The sequence below is a fragment of the Eschscholzia californica genome, unplaced genomic scaffold (assembly GCF_041429995.1).
Source record: "Eschscholzia californica isolate CP2 unplaced genomic scaffold, dmEscCali1.0.p SCAF_6, whole genome shotgun sequence".
Taxonomy (NCBI): Eukaryota; Viridiplantae; Streptophyta; class Magnoliopsida; order Ranunculales; family Papaveraceae; genus Eschscholzia; species Eschscholzia californica.
Genome location: NW_028238483.1, coordinates 11,172,297 through 11,190,954, shown reverse-complemented (window position 1 = coordinate 11,190,954; position 18,658 = coordinate 11,172,297). Strand labels below are relative to the sequence as shown.

Sequence of the window (18,658 nt, the reverse complement as noted above, 5' to 3'; positions counted from 1 at the left end):
TGAGGGTCCTGAGCGAAATTTGATTTTGGGCCTTTTGTACAATATAAAAAATTACGAGCAAGATGATAAAAAAATATATTATTTTCTTGTAGAACGTGAGAGTCTAAGTGATTTTTTTAATATGGTTTCGTTTGCATCATGATTTTTGTATATTTATTTATGTAATGTCGGAATTTTTTTACAAAACATTTAGATTTCTATGTCTTAAAAACACCTCAAGAGATGAAAAAATGCACCCAAGATAACAAAATTGTTAAGAAAAAGTATAACTGAGCAGAAATAAAAATTCATTTAGCAATTAACATCTTAATTTTATAAAAAAGAAAAAAAACAAAGTAATGCGGGACAATGGGGTTTTCACGTTGGTTCATATGTCGTTGACTATATATCACTAAAACCCCTACGAGAAAGTGGGCCTCATAGTGGTGGGGGCCAGGGTGGATGCCCTGCCACCCCCCCCCCCCACCCCCACCCCCACCCCCACCAGCCACGACTCTAGGTACAATGGCGGTGGTATAAATATGGTGCAGGTTTTGTAGTGACGTTGGTTGTAGTGGTAGGAAGGTATTGGATATTATGTTCTGATTAAGCTAAAGTAGAGAAGAAAAATATCGGTCAAGTAAAACTTCCGTATTTGTTGAACTTGAGTAACTTAAATTTAAAGTCGACAGCAAATATATAATCCTTAAAGGTGAAGAAGAAAAATAATTCCGCCCATTTCTTAGACGCTCTCATGCTCACAAGCATATTTAATAAAAAACAAAACACATTGACATCAAATTTACTTTTCAAATTTGATAAATGATCTTCCAAAGCAAAAAAGAAAAACAATTATAATCTACAATTGAACACGAAGCTAAGGCTTGTGAAGAAGCCTTCCAGCTAATAAAGCAGCTTCAATTACAACCGATATTACTTCAATCACTTCCTCAGCTTTGCATTTGTTACCTCTAAAAGTATGTCCTCCCAAACTTTTGAAATAATTCATGCAGTTTAAGAAGTCTTGGTTACATTGTTGACTAAGATAATCATCTGCATCACCACCAAAAGCAGAAACTTGTAATAATCAGTTAAGTTTTAAAGTTCCAACTTGTCCAAAATATCAGAATATATAAGCTAACTTTTATCTTTAGACTCCTTCGAGAAAGGCCTCATATACTACATTATTACTGTATGTGTAGATCAAAGTTGGGTCATCCCTGGACACAAGTGAGTAAGGTCTTGTTTCGGGCTCTAAGACTAAAGGATCTTACGATAAGATTACAAGGAAAGGACCTCTAATTTGGTTTATCTATATAAAAAAAATTGGCCTATGGTCCAAATAATGAGCTTTAATATCACTATAAGTCCAATATTAACACAAAATTCTCAAAAAGTACAAAATTTTAAAGTTTCAGTATTCATCAAACAAATAATTTTTTTTTTGCATAGCATTATTATGATATTGCATAAAACAAAACGTAAATAACCCAACGTCTTTTGTTGTTTAACTTGATGCAACTTAATTTGTGTCACGTAAACAAACATGTTCTTACACATATTTACACCGTCACAAAACAATTAACTTATTAGTGATGCATTTGTGTATTTTTATGAGGAAAAAACAGTAAGTCAAAAAAATAATCTTGCCACATCATTTGCATCTACCATTTGTACATTTGGTATATCCTTTTTATACTTAGAATGAATGGTAGATACAAATGTACAAATGGTAGATGCAAATGTACAAAGATTAATGTCATTTGTCTGTTAATGTTTTTCGGCAAATGTAAAAGGTAAAATACAGATGATATTGTTTTCTCCACAAGACAAATTAGTGCATAAGAAATAATGGTATTAGTATGTTAGTCTGTTTGTCAAGTACAAGGGTAAAATGAAGAACAATTTTTTCTACACAGTAAATTGAATGCATAAAGAAAAATGTCATATGCATGTCAATGTGTTTGTCAAATGTAACGGTTGAACACATTTCTTTTTCCACGAGTCATACTAAAATTTATATATACCAATAATTTTTACATTTATATGTTTGTCAAATGCAAACAATAAAACGCATAACATGTTGCATTTTCTACGAGAAATTAAAAAATGCATCAGAAAAACTATTATTTTCCTGTAAATGTGTTTCTTTACTGCAAATAAGAAAATGCATAACATATTTTATTTTTGCACAAAGCAAATTCAAGAACGCATTAGCCAAAATGCAATTTATACGTTACTCTTTTGCGAAATGCAAAGCGTAAAATTCAAAAGATAATAATTTGTTCATGAGGGAAATTGAAACATGCATAATGCAAAATGTTATTTCTGTTACACTGTTTGTCAAATGCAAAGGATAAAGTGCATACCATTTTTTTTCTACGAGACGTGATGGAAAATGCATTAGAAAATATCTTTTCTCTGATAATGTTTTGTCAAATATAGAAGGTATAATGCAGAATATATTATTCTTTCCACACGTAAATTGAAAATTACCTAAATTAAAATTTTATTTGTCCAATGCAAGGGGTAAAATGCTAACCATATAGCTTTTTTCACAAGGTAAATTAGAAAAATGTATAACCAGAAATGTTATATGTCGATTAATGTGTATGTCAAATTTGAAAGATCACACGAACAACATATTTTCCTTTGCACAAAGAAAAATGTTGGTAAAATGTAGAACATGTCTCTTTCTCCACAAGAGAAACTTACAAATATCAAAGCCAAAGTGTTAGTTGTTTGTTAAAAAATTTACCAAATGCAACCGGTAAAAGGTAGAATATATTTCTTTTTGCCTAAGCCAAAAAGTTAGTTGTATGCTAATAATGTATTTGTAAATACATAGGATAAAATATGTAGAACATATTTCTTTTACATAAGCAAAATTGAAAAATGTCTAAGCCAAAATGTTAGTTATCCGCTAATGTGCTTGTCAAATGCAAATGACAAATTGGAAATGTTAAGTCCGATAATGTGTTTGTCGGAGTCAAAGGGGTAAAATGCGAAACATAAGACATAATTCTTTTTCCACAAAATGAAATTATATCATAGTTGTTTGTTAATGTGTTTGTCAAATACCAAGTTTAAAATCTAGAACATATTTATTTTTCCACAAAGGAAGTTGAAAAATGTCTAAACAAAAAAATGTTCTATAACTCAAAAAGGTAAAATAAAGAACATATTTCTTTCTCAACCAGCCAAATTGACAGATGCGTAAGTGTTTTTGCTTGGACAATTGTTATCTAGTGTACAAAGCAAATCCAAAAAAAAAATGTTGACCCACGATGCGAAATTGTGGTTTGAAAAACATCATTTGTCGAGAAAAAACTTTGTTAAAGAGAGAAATTTGAAAAATAGATCTGAATTATGCTTGTTTTTTCTTGAAGAAAAAATGCATTAAAGGAAACAAGAAACATGGCTAAGTGTATATTGTCTGGGAGAAAAACATATGAAGACCTTAGCTTAAGAAGCTTAATACCAAACAAACAAGGAGTTCCATATTGTCTACAACATCAAACCATTAATGGAGGTTGAACCTTCAACAAAGAAATAGGTTACAAAGTTGTTTCAAAACAAAAATAGACAGTTTTTCAAAAACACTATTAATGAAGGTTGATTGTAGGAGAACAAGTTTCAAGCTTTAAAAGCTTTTAATGGAAATTGAGAAAGAGATGAGGGAAAATGGTCTAATCCTTTAAGAAAAAGAGAATGAGAAAGTGGCGTGAAATAATTTTCGGGCAAAGTCTAGATTCTCCGACATGCATGTGTAAGAAAGAGGTGAGAGAATACAAAAAAATACTCCTAAATTGATTCTAAACCCTTAGTTTTTGGAAGAAACCTAAAGATTTATAAAGGGTTATGGTATATTTATAGAAGGTTAGAAAATGATTTAAGAAAAAAGAATGAGGTTATTATGAGAAAAACTTCCAAATGACATAAAACGTATGAATTTTTTGGCTTATAATCCAAAAAACGGACCCTAATAGGACTTTTAGTCCTCTCTAATCCTATAAAGGGTTTCAAAACTAAAAAAATAATACAAATGGATATCTAGTCCATTTGGTGTCATCTAGAGAGAAAACACAAATCCCTAGAATACCAAATAATTTATAATACCTAAACTAACCTTCCATATATATAAGATCTAATTTAAGCTCAAATCAACCAATATTCGTTTCCCTATTTTATCTCCCTGTTTCTCTCTCCAATTACCGACTCTAAAGGAAGAAAGAAATCTTTATCTTCCTTAAATTTGTAACCGAAACCTTCTCGTCCTATCTTTCTCTCTCTCTACATCTTCATCTTTTGAAACTATCCTCCATTAAAACAAAAAACTTTGTAACCGAAACCTTCTCGTCCTATCTTTCTCTCTCTCTCTCTCTACATCTTCATCTTCTGAAACTATCCTCCATTAAAACAGAAAATTGAGTTTCTAAGTTCAGGTAAAACTCAAATCAAATTTTATGTTTTCTGATTATGTTTCGATTGAAAATCTTCCATTAACTTGTTTCATTATCATTAGAGCTATTCAAAATCATCATCTTAATTGTTAATCACGTAACCAATTTTCTTATTTGATGATTCTGTTTCAGATCAAGAAAGTTATTATTGTCTTTCTCTCTCTAAAGTTTGTATTAATGATCACGATCTTCATGAGATTAGTACTTCATTTCTAAATCTTACAAATCGAGTTTACTTATTGTTTGCAATCAATTGTCATATCAGTTATCAATAGATTTGGAGTTTATGCAAAGTATGATATTCAAATATTCTCCAGATCTGATTTTTTTCCGTACAGATTGATGAAACGTGATTCTTTCGCACGGTTACTCATAACAGAATTAACATTATATATACTTTAGAATAAATTACCATAATGTAACGTAGATTACATGAACTTTTTCCTGCGATGTTTATCAAATTGAGAACATGATATATGTTTTGGTTCTGCAAATTTTTCACGAATAACATTATATTATTTTGTGTAAATCATACGTAATTTATGGAACATTATGTATGATTTAATATCAAAACAGTTCTCGTTTCATTATTAGAACATCTTTGATTTACATATGTAAATCCTGTGTACTTTTCTGTAAAGTACATGTAATTTATTCAAATGTTCATATAATTTACTGCAAATAATATACTTGTATATATAATTTATTTGAATTAATCTATCTCACTTTGTTATCACAGATGGAGTTCCAGGCAGAATCATCAAATCAAAATAAGGAAATCAAACTGAAATCAGATGGTTGGGATAAGATATTTACAGAACTAGGACAGTTATTTCCTGGGGGTGCAAAAGCTTTTCAATATGCTCTTAGGCAATATAGCATCAACACCGGGCATGATTTCAAATTCATAAAGAATGATTCTAAGCGGGTTACTGCTGTGTGTCCTGTTGAAGATTGCAAATGGATAGTGCATGGATGGGCACCATTGAAATGCGATTCTATGTTCATTTGAAAGACATGGAAAGGAAACATGATTTCATTATTTGTGATAAATGTCTCATTATTTTTCATAAAGTTTGCATAATTTATTATAAATTATACATAATATCGTACTTACAGTTTAGGTATATAACGTTTAAAATTATACTTTATCATTAGTATATCAGAATTTGTTGTACATCATTAAATTCCATTGTAAAACATACTTATTGTATATCAGTATACAATATAAATTCCTTCATATAAATGACCACTATCAGAAATTACAAGGTTTGATCAATTAAAAACTTTTAAATTTTTGCTGTTATCATTGGTTATTTATCAAAAATTACCGAATCCTGTGGTAAATCACGGATACTTGTCAATTAATTATACATACTTTACAGTAGTTTAAGTTATACTAGACAGAAATTGACATAATTTATCAAACAGATCTCTAAAAATTGATTTATGACGAAGCTTTGAACATCAGAAACTATGTCACAACAGAAAAAACCATAAAAATCAACCCAAAATCTCACCATAACGTTGAAATAAACTTCTTTATGATGAAAAATAACCATACAAAAAAAAACTTGTGAATAAATTATACATAATTTACAGTAGTTTTGGTTAGGATTTTTGTTTCTGATTGATTCGGATAATAGGAAAGAGAAAATTGATTTGGAAATATCCGTGGTGATGACGTTTCGTTTTGGTTAGGATTTTTGTTTCTGATTGATTTGGATAATAGGAAAGAAAAAATTTGCTTTCCAAATCTGTTTAGAGGAGAGAAATTATGATTTGTTTCTATCCATTTTTTTCTAATAAATCTCCATATTTTTTGCTAATAAATCTCCACAATTTTTGCTAATAAATCTCGACGTCAAATTTGAGCGTGGGACATTGACGGTAATGTGTTTAGAAAGTGAGGGTTTTTATGTCCATAATGTAAAAGGACTAAATATCCATATTTTGAGAAGATTGGATCATAAACCTTTTTTGAACATTATTTTGGTCTATATACCCACCGACCCAAAACGTATTTATTTTCAAGATTGGATCTTAAACTGTTGGATTTTATTTTGGACCTAAACTCATCGCCCCTTTTTATTTTTTATTTTCTTTGGACCCAATAGGTCCTAAGGAGCAAATACGAAAAGGTTCAAGAAATATCTCATGGAGAAAAAAAAGGATCAATGGTTGATTGGTAAATGAACTTACTATTTTTAGCTTGAATGCAGACATCATGCTTCATACAACAAGCATCTAGGTCATCACAAGGCATCTCCCCCGGGCATCCACTATATAGAAGTCCACAATACTTCCCGTATCTTAACAATGGTGGTACTACAAAAGATATTTATTTAGAATGTTATATTGATGACAACAGACTAGAGGATAATAAAATAAATACATGAAACAAAAAAGTTACGGGACTTTACCGTGTTTGAAATGAAGAACGAAGGAGAAAATGGCAAATCCTTATCTTAGAATTGATTTGTAATTACATTTGAGGTTTGATATAAATAGAGTTCTAAATAGAGAGAATCTGTTATAACTAACTTCTAACAAACTCTTTCCGCAACAACCATAAGTAACTCTCTAACTAACTAATCTCTAACAAACTAACTTAATCTTCTCATTAACTTATAAATCCTTCACAGCTCTAGCAAATTCACCAATTGGTGGAACAATGAAGAGAGAATAGAGTGGTTGACAGTGGCTTAGTTAAGATGCCATGTATTTGATCTTAAATTGAAATGTGGCGAACCTGAAGCCTTTTCTTCTTAACCATATCTCTTACAAAATTATATGAAATCTAAACATGCTTCATTCAGTTATGAAAGATAGCATTAGTAGTCAAATAAGTTGCTCTCAAATTATCACACCATGGGATAGGTAAGGAACCAAAATTGATAAGCAATTCATCAAAAAGAAATTGGATCCAAATAAGTTTAGAGGTAGCATCAGCAATGGCTTTGTATTATGCTTCATTACTTGATCGAGCCAATGTACTTTGCTTCTTAGAAAATCATGAAATCAAATTACCACCTATGAAAACGAAGAATGCAACCAGTCGACTTTTTATCATCTGGACAGCCTACCCAATCAGCATCAGATAATGTTTGAAGATCATTATAAAACCGGTAAGAGAGAAAAGACTTCTTGATATTATAAGTACTATCAAGAGTAAAATTGGGATAACTTAACATATTTTGACTGCATACCAGTGCTCTTGAGTGAGATTTTGAACAAAATGACACACTTTATTGACAATAGAGGATATGTCTCGTCGTGTAATTGTACCATACTTAAGTGCCCCAACAGTGCTTCGATATTGTTAAGTTGGTGGTCATCCAACTCACAACCAATTGGCAATGAGTGGAGAGGACCTACACCTGTAATTATAATGTCATCTACATAGATGAGAATATAGATAGCACTTGTAGAAGAAAGGTGCAAGAACAAGGGTGTGTATGTTTGAGAAGCTAGAAATCCTTAGCTTAGTAGAAAATTGCTCAACCTTTTGAACCAAGCTCTGGGACCTTTGAAGTTTCCAAAAGTGACGTGACTTGTCTGAATCAATAAAGCCAGGTGGATGACTCCTGTAAACTTCATCTTGAAGAAAACCATTTTTGATATCAAACTGCCTAAAAATCCAACCTTTTCAAACAGCTAAAGATAGAATTATCCTAATTCAAACCGGTATAACTACTGGACTGAAAGTGGCCTCATAGTCTACATCTTCAACTTGACTAAATCCTCTAGCAACTAACATTGCTTTATATCTAGGATCCTCTGACATAACTGATCTCCATTTAATTAGGAACTTGGATGTTTGAAGATAGGTAGTGGGAGCAAAATCGGAGAGTGTTTTGAAGAGTTGTAGTGTAAATTTTGGGTTTACTAGTGCCATCTTTTGCTCCGTTAATCATAGGATGAGTGTTTAAAATAGAAGAAGTGGGAGGAGAAGAAGAAGGAGGACCAGGAAGAGGAGGAGGATGAAGAGGATAAAGATGAAAAAGATGAGTAGAAAGAGAAGGAGATGTGTTTGAGAGTGCAGGAGAAGTGGAATGAAAAGCGAGCGGGGAAAGAATAAAAATGAAGAATGATAAGAAACAAGAGAATTTGAACAAAGAGGGGCATAAGTGAATAAGGACTCATCAAATACTACATTTGAAGACATGATGATCTGATTTGTTTTGGAATTTAAACATCTATACCCTTTACTCTTGGAACTGTAACACAGAAAAATGTGACATGAACTTCTAAAATCAAGTTTATGCTTGTTATAAGGCCTAAGACAAGTATAGCAGCCACACCAAAATATTTTGAGATAATCATAATTTGGCTGAATGTGAAATAGGACTTCAAGAGGTGAGGAATTGTGAAGAACAAGAGTTTTAAGTCTATTTATGTGATAAACTGCAGTTTCAAAGGCAAAATCCCAAAACATGAGAGGTAAATTAGCATGCAAGCAAAGCTAGACCGACTTCTGCTATATGCATATTCTTTCTTTCCACCATACCATTTTGAGGATGGTCGTGAGGACATGAAACTCGATAGCCAATGCCATTTGCTTCAAGATACTTAGAGACACTTCAAATCCTCCCCAATCATATTGAAAAAATAATAATTTTGAGAGAGAATATGTTTTCTACGTAAGATTTTAAGAGAAGAAAAGTTGAAAACATCAGTTTTTTGAGTAATGGGAAAAGTCAAGTGTATCTGGTTTATGTATCTAGAAAGGTAACATAATACTTGTAACGATTTAAAGAATAATATGGAGATGGACCCCAAACACCAGAGTGTATTTGATGATACAAAAAATAGTCATCAGTTGACTGAGGTCAATGAGCCAAGAATAGACTGAAAGCCCAACCCGCGACAGGTCAGCAAGAGCGGTCAAATCCGAAGGAGGACTGCCACTCAAGCTCGGAACTGGGGGGTCGGCACGATTATCCTAGGCACCTAAGTCATGGCCTTACTCAAATACAACTAGGTCTGCCTTGGAATTCACGAGAAAGCTAGAGGGGTCCACATAAGCAAGGTTGATACCTTAAGCCCTAAATATGGGAAGGTAGAAGCATGCCAACTGCTTACCGACTTAATACCGAATCTGATCAAAGATCTTAGTTGGTGAAGATCTTTAGTATTTACCTAACTTGGACTTCAAGAGTCTCTAACGGAAGAAACATCTCATAGACTCAGAAAGATATTTATCAAGGATCCTGAAACTGAGGAACTCCTAAATATCTACGATATGAGATAATTCTAAAAGGAAAGCCAAAATCTCTTAACTATGAAATAGTAGTCTCAATCCAATACGGTGGATCTCAGCCGCCTCATCATCGTCTATTAACAGTCTGTCTGAAGCAGCCTATAAAAAGGCATCAAATCACCTCGAAGAAAGTACGAACTCCAAGATTCGCTTAATACTCAATCTTTTATCTGCAAGGGAAATCTTTCCGTCTTAAGCATCAGAAAGGTTTCCGAGCTCCTTGCAGGTTTTCCCCCAGGTTTCCAAGAGCAGGAATAGGATTGGTTGTGGAAGGACTCAGCGGAGCATAATCATCCACCAAGACATGATCCAACATCAAGACTCTTCACTCTAATTGATAATCGGGTTGACAAATTTTGACATCAGTAGTATTAATTCCAAAAGAGAAGTTACAAAAGAAGCACAAGATTTGTGAGAGAGAGAGTGACTCTTAGCCATTTGACAGGAATTACAAATGAAAGGAAGAAGAGACGTAAATGGTAGATTATTTACTTGAGTGATGTGCTTCATCTTTCTGAAAGTATGATGGCTGATCCTAGAATGCCAACTAGGATCCAAAACAAAAGATAAAGATGAGCCTTGCAATGAAGATGGCTTGGCTTGAAGTTGAAGAGTGTACAGACCATCCTCACATGGGCCAGTGACAAGCTCTTTATTAGTTTGAAGATCCTTGATATTAAAGTAATCAGGAAACAATTGAAAAATTATTGCCTTTGGAAAACTTATGAACAGATAAGTGATTCTTTATAATTAAAGGAACATGTGGGATATTATTCAATAAAAAAAAATTGAGTTATAAAAAGCACACGTAGAATTAGAATGAGATATAGACATGCCTATGCCATTGCCAATCTTGACATGCCCTTTGTCTTCAAATTCTATTTAAATATCCAAGTTTGATAAATCAAAAGTGACATGATGAGTAGCACTTGAATCAGGATTCCATGTTGTTGATGAATAGCCAGAAAAGTTTGAGGGAGCAGATGGAACAGAAGAAAGTAAGTATTATCACTTTCAGGAAAATAAGTATCATTATCTGGTGAGGGATATGATTCGAATGATGTGGGGATATATGAATGACCCAAATCAAATTCAGAATATTGATATCGAGGATAACCATCTAAATGATAAGGATAATATGAATAATCTTCAAACAAGTAGGAGTTAGATCCTGAAATTGAGTAATATATGATTGATGTTCATGAGAAAAGGCTGGTGATTTTGGTATCATAGCCGTAATAGGTTGAATGACTAGATTCGCCACATATTTGAGATATAACAGATGCAGTAGAAGGTGAAGGAGCTGGAGATATTCCTCTGAAAGAGTTTCTGCCAAGATGTCTCATGTCATATCTACCTTTGCCTCTATAATATGGAGTTGGATGCATAGATCCTCAATGAAATCCTCGAAAGAAGAGGAATTAGTCAAATTTAGAGAAATTAGCAAGATATAAAGAAGTTTCACGTTGTAATCGATTTTCTTCAATGAGAAGAATATCAAGTAATTTATTAATAGAGAATGTTTGTGATTGAAGAGATAAAGCAGCTCTAAAAGATCGATAATCAGAAAATAATCCTCAAAGAATTATATCACAAAGATCATCATCAAAAGTTGGCTTAAGAGCTTGTTTTAACTGTAACACAATTAATTTGTCCTTGTTAAAATAAGTTTGAATTGAGTTTGTACCTTTCTTGAGATTTTGAAGATCCTTTAAGGTTTGAAACTCTAGCTTTAGAGTGAGAAGAATAGGATCTTTCTAGTACAGTCCTTACAACATGAGAAGTAGTTAAATTTAGAACTTGACTGTGGATTTCCTCACTAAGGCAAGAAGCCAACTAAGTATCATTTGATGGTGTTTTTGCCAATTTGTGTATTCATGATTAAGAGTAGGTGGATCAAAAGGATGAAGTCGTTTGAATTTATTAGGACAAAGTGAATATATGAGCGCAAAAGAGGTAGAAATGAGATTTCCAAAAGATATAATTTGTAGATAATAATTTGTTCGAGACATATTGATTGACTGTGGATGGTGAAGGAAGATTGAATGAAGAAAATGAAGATGAGTTATGTGCACATAGAACAATCTGAAAGTGGAACTACGAGTTAAGGAGAAGAACATAGAACAAAGATGAAGAACTGGAAACTCAATAAACAAAGGTGAAGAAATGAAAATCAAAGAACAAAGGTGAAGAACTGAAAATCTTACTTGATTGAAGAAGATGAAGAACTGAAAAATCGCAAGAAGAAAACACATAACTCTAGAGAGAGAATTGAGTTGTAATTACATTTGAGATTTGATATAAATAGAGTTCTAGAGAGAGAATCTGTTATAATTAACTTCTAACGAACTCTTTCATTACAACCAGTCTCTAACAAACTAATTTAATCTTCACATTAACTTATATATCCTTATCCTTAACATGCCCCATCAACACTAAATTTTTTGTTGTTGAAATCCCAACAACACTAGGTGGTAATTGGTTAATGAATTTATCCTCTTAGACTTACTATTTTTGTCACAAACACTGAAGTCATGTGATTACAAGAAATAAACGTCATAATGTGATTCTTGGTAATGTTAGGTCTTACTATTAGTTAGTGTAATCATGATTAAGATTGATATAGCTTAATGTTCAAAATTTATTTCGTCAAATGTACATTCAAAGATTTATGCTCAATTATCAATTATTGACCGGATAAACTCAATTACCTACTAGTGTTAAAGGGGAGAAGGTGAATTACCCATAAAATATTAAAAAATAACAAATTAAAAATAAATTACTAGTAAAAATATCATAACAATAAGAAAAACAAGTAACTCATTTGATTAAGTCGTGCACTCGTCTGCTCTTATTACTAATCAAAATCTTAAAACTTAGATCTGGACTAATACTACTGATATGTTTTCATTTAGTAGTTTAAACCAATGGACATTGTGTATTGAACAACATGATATAAATATATCGAAACTAGTAGACGATTAAAAGAAAATGACTTAATAAGAAAATTACAAAGCTAGCAAAAATAACTTCAATTAAATTAATAAAACACGGTTGCATTTATTTAAAAATGAATTATAAATGATAAAATGAAGCAAAAAATGTGTGTACCTGAGCAGAATTCTGATTCACATTTTCTACTGCATTCTTTGTTCTGAAAAAAAAATTAAAAGAAAATATAATTCCTACTTGAAGATGGTGATAATGAAGAAAGATATGAAGAACACTAACCACTGAAACTCTAGTACCAGTAGTTTGAACTCCTACATTGAGGGCATCAATGGAATATTTACCACAAAAACTGAAAAGGAAGGAGAAAATGAGAAAAACTAAACTCAAGGACTGGTAACTTGTAGCCATTATTGTTGCAGAGAAGAAGCAAGAAGTTGGTCTAATGGATGAAACTTTGTTTTCATATATAATTATTATGGTAGCTAGCTATGTTATTTTATATAGAGAGAGAGAGACTCTTAATGATAAGTTTTTATAGAAATAGAAAGTAAGGTAAGAGTTTGTCATGTTATGACTCGTGACATATTTTTTGTTTGATTGTTCACGTTTGTCACTGAATTAAATGGAATATATCTACATATATATATATATATATATATACACACACATTCATGCACATATTATGAGTTGGTTGTGGGGTCTCTAGTCACTTCATTGCTAACCTAATTTTGGTGGTTGGAAGGACAAAAAAAGATGTCATGAAGTTAGTTGTTTTCAAGTTTGAAGATACTTCAGTTTCTTCGTCCCAATACGCAAATTTATCGTTAATGTGTTAACTTTTTAGTGAAGGTGTAGATATATATAAGAACAGATTTATTTTTATGCAACATAAACTGTTACGTTTATGATCCAACTCAAAATCAATTGACAATGAGTGGAGATGATAGAGAAATATATTATCTATATTTAATATTAGGAGTTTCTATATTTTGGAAGATATTCTATAGTTATTTAATACAAGAAATTGGGCCTTCTTGTATTTTTTTGTTAAAACGACAATCTTTTTTAATAACAAGGCCCCAAGTAAGTTATAAAAATAGGCTTGAAGGACATTTTTAAAGGCACCAACTTTTTAAGAGTCAAAAATACCCTTCATTCAATTAGAAATACCTAGTAATAATCTAACTAATAAATCAGGAATTTGAGCTTTTCTCATGAACGAACCGAGTTGGATTGTCGACGCCGATTAGAATTTCTGGGCTTTGAATCGATTTTGGCTATAAGATAGGTTGATGTTTTTAGGTTTTGGTGATTTAAATCAATCATTATTGATTGGGAAGATTGATCGATTGGTCGAAAATAGAGAAATTGTGTCTCAAAGAAGTGATTGTTTTAAAGGTGAAAGGTTATATTTTACACGGTTTAACGGATCAGATGTGGAAGGATAGATTTTTCAAGTTGAACAATATTTTGAGTTCTATGACACTACACAAGACCAAAAAATTCAGTTTTAATCAGCTCCTTGGATGGAAAAGCATTGCAATGGTGTCATTGGGCTAAAAGAGGTAACTATTTTCGTTCATGGGAAGAGTTTATCGAAGCGGATGTAGGTTGCTTCGGAAGAAAGCCGTATGAAGATGTAGGGGATGCACTAGCAAAATTACGACAAACAAGGTCCTATTATGAATATCAAGAAGAGTTTGAGCGTCTTTCAAACATGGTTAAGGAGCCCGGGAAAGATAAGGAGAAGACATAGAGAAAAACAGCCAAAGCAAGGGAGAAGAAACCTAGCAGAGAATATACAAAAAGAAGAATCCAAAAAGAAGGAAATTCACATTAAAGAAAATGTTCCTAAACCTTCTCCTCGATCAAACTGTTCGATGAACATCAATCCACTGAAGGAGACAAAACTGATATATACGGAGGATATTTCAAACAAGTAGCATCTAATAAGAGTAGTTGCTCTGAGAATGGAAGTTCTACAGTAAGAAGGGTGTTTTTGAAGTTATCTCCAAAGTACTGTGGTCCATATAAAGTACTGAAAAGAATCGGTCCAGTAGCGTATCATTTGGAATTGTCAGACGAAACTAAAGTTCATCATGCTTTTATGTTTCTGTTTTGAAGAATACATTTATCCTCAATATTGCGATTGATGATGAAATACCAATTGTCGAAGATGAGGGAGGCCCAGTGTTAACTATGATCGAGAACATCCTTGAGGACAAGGATGTTGTAAAGGGAGGAGGAATGATAGAGAAAGATATTATCTATATTTAATATTAGAAATTTCTATAGTTTGGAAGATATTCTATAGTTATTTAATATTAGGAGTTTCTATATTTTGGAAGATATTTTATAGTTATTTAATATTAGGAGTTTCCATATTTTAGAGTTTCTAAGTAATTTAGGAGTTTCTATATTTCTAAATATTGAGTCCTAGTTGGAGTCTAAATTGTTTGGTTGTAGCCTATATATATGGATGAGTTCATAGTAGTTAAGGGATATGACTATAAATCTTGAAGTTATTAATAAAGTTGTCTATTAGTATTACGTTTATCTTTGGCTGGCCTAGAGAAAGACTTAGGTTCTTATCAGTAGAAGACCTAGACATTATATTCTTAGTTGCTAGATCGTCTTTCTCCCATGTGCGGCTATTCTCACACAAACTAAGTTGGATGAAGTCAGTAGTAAAAGTCCTAGGATTATTTACCTTTATGTGATGCAGTAAAATAACAATGCCATACAAAAATGATTTGGTTGATACATTTCAAAATTTGTAAAATCAAAGTTTTTTGTGAAATTTATTTTAATATTGTCTTATAGTGGTATAATGCCTATCGTTTGGTTTCAGCGCAAAAGTTTCTTCACTTAAATGGAGGACTAAAGAACTTTCATCATATAATTTTGTTGATGAAGAACAAAATACTTTTAAAGGAGAGAATTAGAGATATCCACCCGTCTAGGGCATAACTTTCTTTTTGACAAATGGGAAAAGGACAAGAAACAAAGGTAACTAATTAACAAAGAAAGGAGGGTATGACTGCCATGAGTTTGTTTGCTTGTGTCGTCTTGCCCATTTTGCTAGCTTGTCCGCTCTGTTGTTACCTTTAGGAGAAATGTAAGAGAAAATGGTGCCTTTAAAATGTGCCACTTGTTGACGAATCATTGTAACATAAGCGAAGGATTGTTATGGATCTTGCTGTTGGGGTTGTGAATGTGTTCCATGATATTGTAGTTGTCACTTTCGATGTGCATGTAGTCCACTTGCTGATCAGCTGCCCAGGTGATGCTATAAAGTATTGCTTTTGTTTCACATTCTTCTGCGTTTCTTCCCCTAGTAATGTTCGTCATAGCTGTGATAAATGTGTTCTGAGAATCGCAAACTATGCTTTCGATGCCTGCTATGTCTGATGATTTTGTGAAGGATGCGTCAGTGTTAATTTTGATGTAGGGATCGTTGGGTGGAGGACCATGTATCGGTTTTGCTCAGAGTCAGATATTCTAGTACAAATTTTTCCGTAAACGTCAAACCACCGTCAAAGTCAGATATTCGAGTACAAATTTGCCCTTCTTTAATTCGTTCACATCCCTTTCACATCAACTCCCTTTCTCTCTCTCTCTAAAAACTCTCTCTCTCATCATCTTTTTTTATCCATTTATTTTTTCTTTCTAAAAATCTTCTAGAGACAAAAAATACAGGAAGAAGAAACCATTGAACCAAATTTTTGGGAAGTAGGGCTAGATTTAAATTTGTTAATACGCAAAATGGTTCATATTGTAAAGAATTCTTTATATGCAAAATAGTTAAATAGGGTTGAAGTTCTTATGATTCCTAGAAGGGAGATGCTAGAGTGCCCAGCTCGGTGTCCACTAAAATGCCAGCTGACTTGGATTCACTAAAAGACAAGGTTTTTTCAAAGTTTGACTACGGAAGGGATAACTTTTTATTTCCAAATGAGGAAATTTGGGCATTTTAGTGGTCATTCTAGCTGGGCACTCTATCGTTTCTCCCTTCCTAGAATTGTGTTAGAAATACCCAATTTGATCAAGTCCCGATTTGATCAAGTTTTCTGCAAGTTCTTATGATTTTCCTTCCTTTATTGGTTTGCCCTATTTTTCTCAGATATTAGGGTTATTTTTTGTTTCACTTTTTATATGTTGGGAAGAAGAAATTAGGACGGTTACAGAGAGAAACACAGTATACAAACAAATCTAGCGAGAGAATAAAGATAACCCAAATCAACCTTGGTTGGATTATCATTAGCAGTAGGTCCAAGAATAGAACCACCTTCATCAAATTCAAAATTAATGTCAAAAGGTCGCGGCTTTGGGGAATAAAGAATAATCTCCAGGGAATCCATGTTGTTTTGCATATTCTCAGGAGAATACTTTATTTTGGTCCAAAAACCAACTTGATCAAACATTGCCCCCTAATCTTCATCCTTTTTATCACCTTCACCACCACAACCATTCTGGCCACCACCATGCCGACCACCATTGCCGCCTCTTTTATTTCCTCTCTTCTCCTCTCTAACTCACTGTTACCCTCTCTCCCTCTCTATCCCTCTCTCTCTCTCTCTCTCTCTCTCTTTATCTTTCATTAGAGATCACTCTCATTATTTCTCTCGTTGTAGACATATCTTTCTCTCGCAGTCTTTGTCTATCTCTCTCTCTCTCTCTCTCTCTCTCTCTCGGTCTGTATAGATCTCTCTAAGGAAATCACAGAGCTCGTGCCCACGAAACGGTCATGACCACAAAATGTTTCGTGTCCACGGAATCCTCGAGGAGGGCTTCACCAGAAACCCTCCTTGATGTCAAGTTCCGACGAATGAAACACTTCTCTTTGTCGAAACGGTGTCCGTGTGAGAGATGAGAGAAATAATGAAAGATCGATTGAGAAACAATGAGAGATCGAGAGAGAAACAATGAGAGGTCGACCGAGAAACAATGAGAGATCGAGAGACATAGATAGTCAGAGCAATATTGAGAGATAATAAGAGATAGACAATGAGGACTCGAGAGAGACTAAGAGAAGAAGATGGAAAGAATAAGAGAACAAGAGATAGATGGTGCGAGACAGTAGGAGAGAAAGAGCAATAGGAGAGAGAGATGAAAAGATAAATAGTAAGAAGATAAAGATTAGAGGGCAATATTTAATCAAGTCAATTTTTGGTCAAAAAAGAAATACGCCCTTGAGTCAATATTTATTGACTAAAAGAGAACTTTTTTATTTCCTAAAGGCGCGGGCATGTCAAAAACCCTAACAACAAGCAGTAGTACCAGGAGTAATAGAACTTCAGTTAGTCTTTTTGTTGAACTATAGAACTTCAGTTAGTTGCTTTCATAATGATTTTTTCAGCAAGTTGATTAGTCCCATCCTTCAAACAAAAAAAAAAGTTGATTAGTAGGAGTAATAGAACTTCAGTTAGTTTTTTTTGTTGAACTATAGAACTTCAGTTATGGTGTGTTTGGATGGCGGAATCATGAATCCGCGGATTCATGAGTCCTTCGGATTCATGATTCCACGAATTCATGAATCCAAGTAATATTTTTTGGCTTGTTTGGCAACTAAGAATCCTATGATTTATTATTATTTGAGTATTTTTAAACGTCTTTAGAAAAAATATGATTTTTGAAAAAAATAATGATTTTGAAAAAAAATAATGATTTTGTAGAAGGAAATATTTTTTTGTTGATTTTAAGTTTGAAATTTAGGTTCATTAATCCAAAATCCTAGCAAATCCTAGGGGGTAGGGTGGGATTTTGGTCCAATACAAATTTTGGAATTAGGAATCCTTAGGATTCAAGAGTCCTAGGATTCTTGGTAGCCAAACAGACCAAGGATTCATGATTCCTACCAAATCCCACTTTTGATAGGAATCCTACTTAGGAATCCTACAACCAAACACACCATTAGTTGCTTTCATAATGATTTTTTCAGCAAGTTGATTAGTCCCGATTATGACATGATCGCTTCCATGATGGACCCATCGTCGAAATT

At 32.9% G+C, this 18,658-nt stretch overlaps 1 protein-coding gene across 1 annotated transcript; it reads right to left on the bottom strand.

The window, feature by feature from the left end:
- Positions 1-633: 633 nt before the first annotated feature.
- LOC147531705 (phospholipase A2-alpha-like) lies at positions 634-13,272 on the bottom strand. The gene is made up of 4 exons (XM_086649046.1): positions 12,937-13,272; positions 12,817-12,859; positions 6,645-6,770; positions 634-1,032 (listed from the first exon to the last, which is right to left on the bottom strand). The coding sequence occupies exons 1-4, from the start codon at positions 13,063-13,065 to the stop codon at positions 857-859; spliced, it is 474 nt and encodes a 157-aa protein (XP_086505172.1). The 5' UTR covers positions 13,066-13,272; the 3' UTR covers positions 634-856.
- Between the last annotated feature and the right edge of the window lie 5,386 nt (positions 13,273-18,658).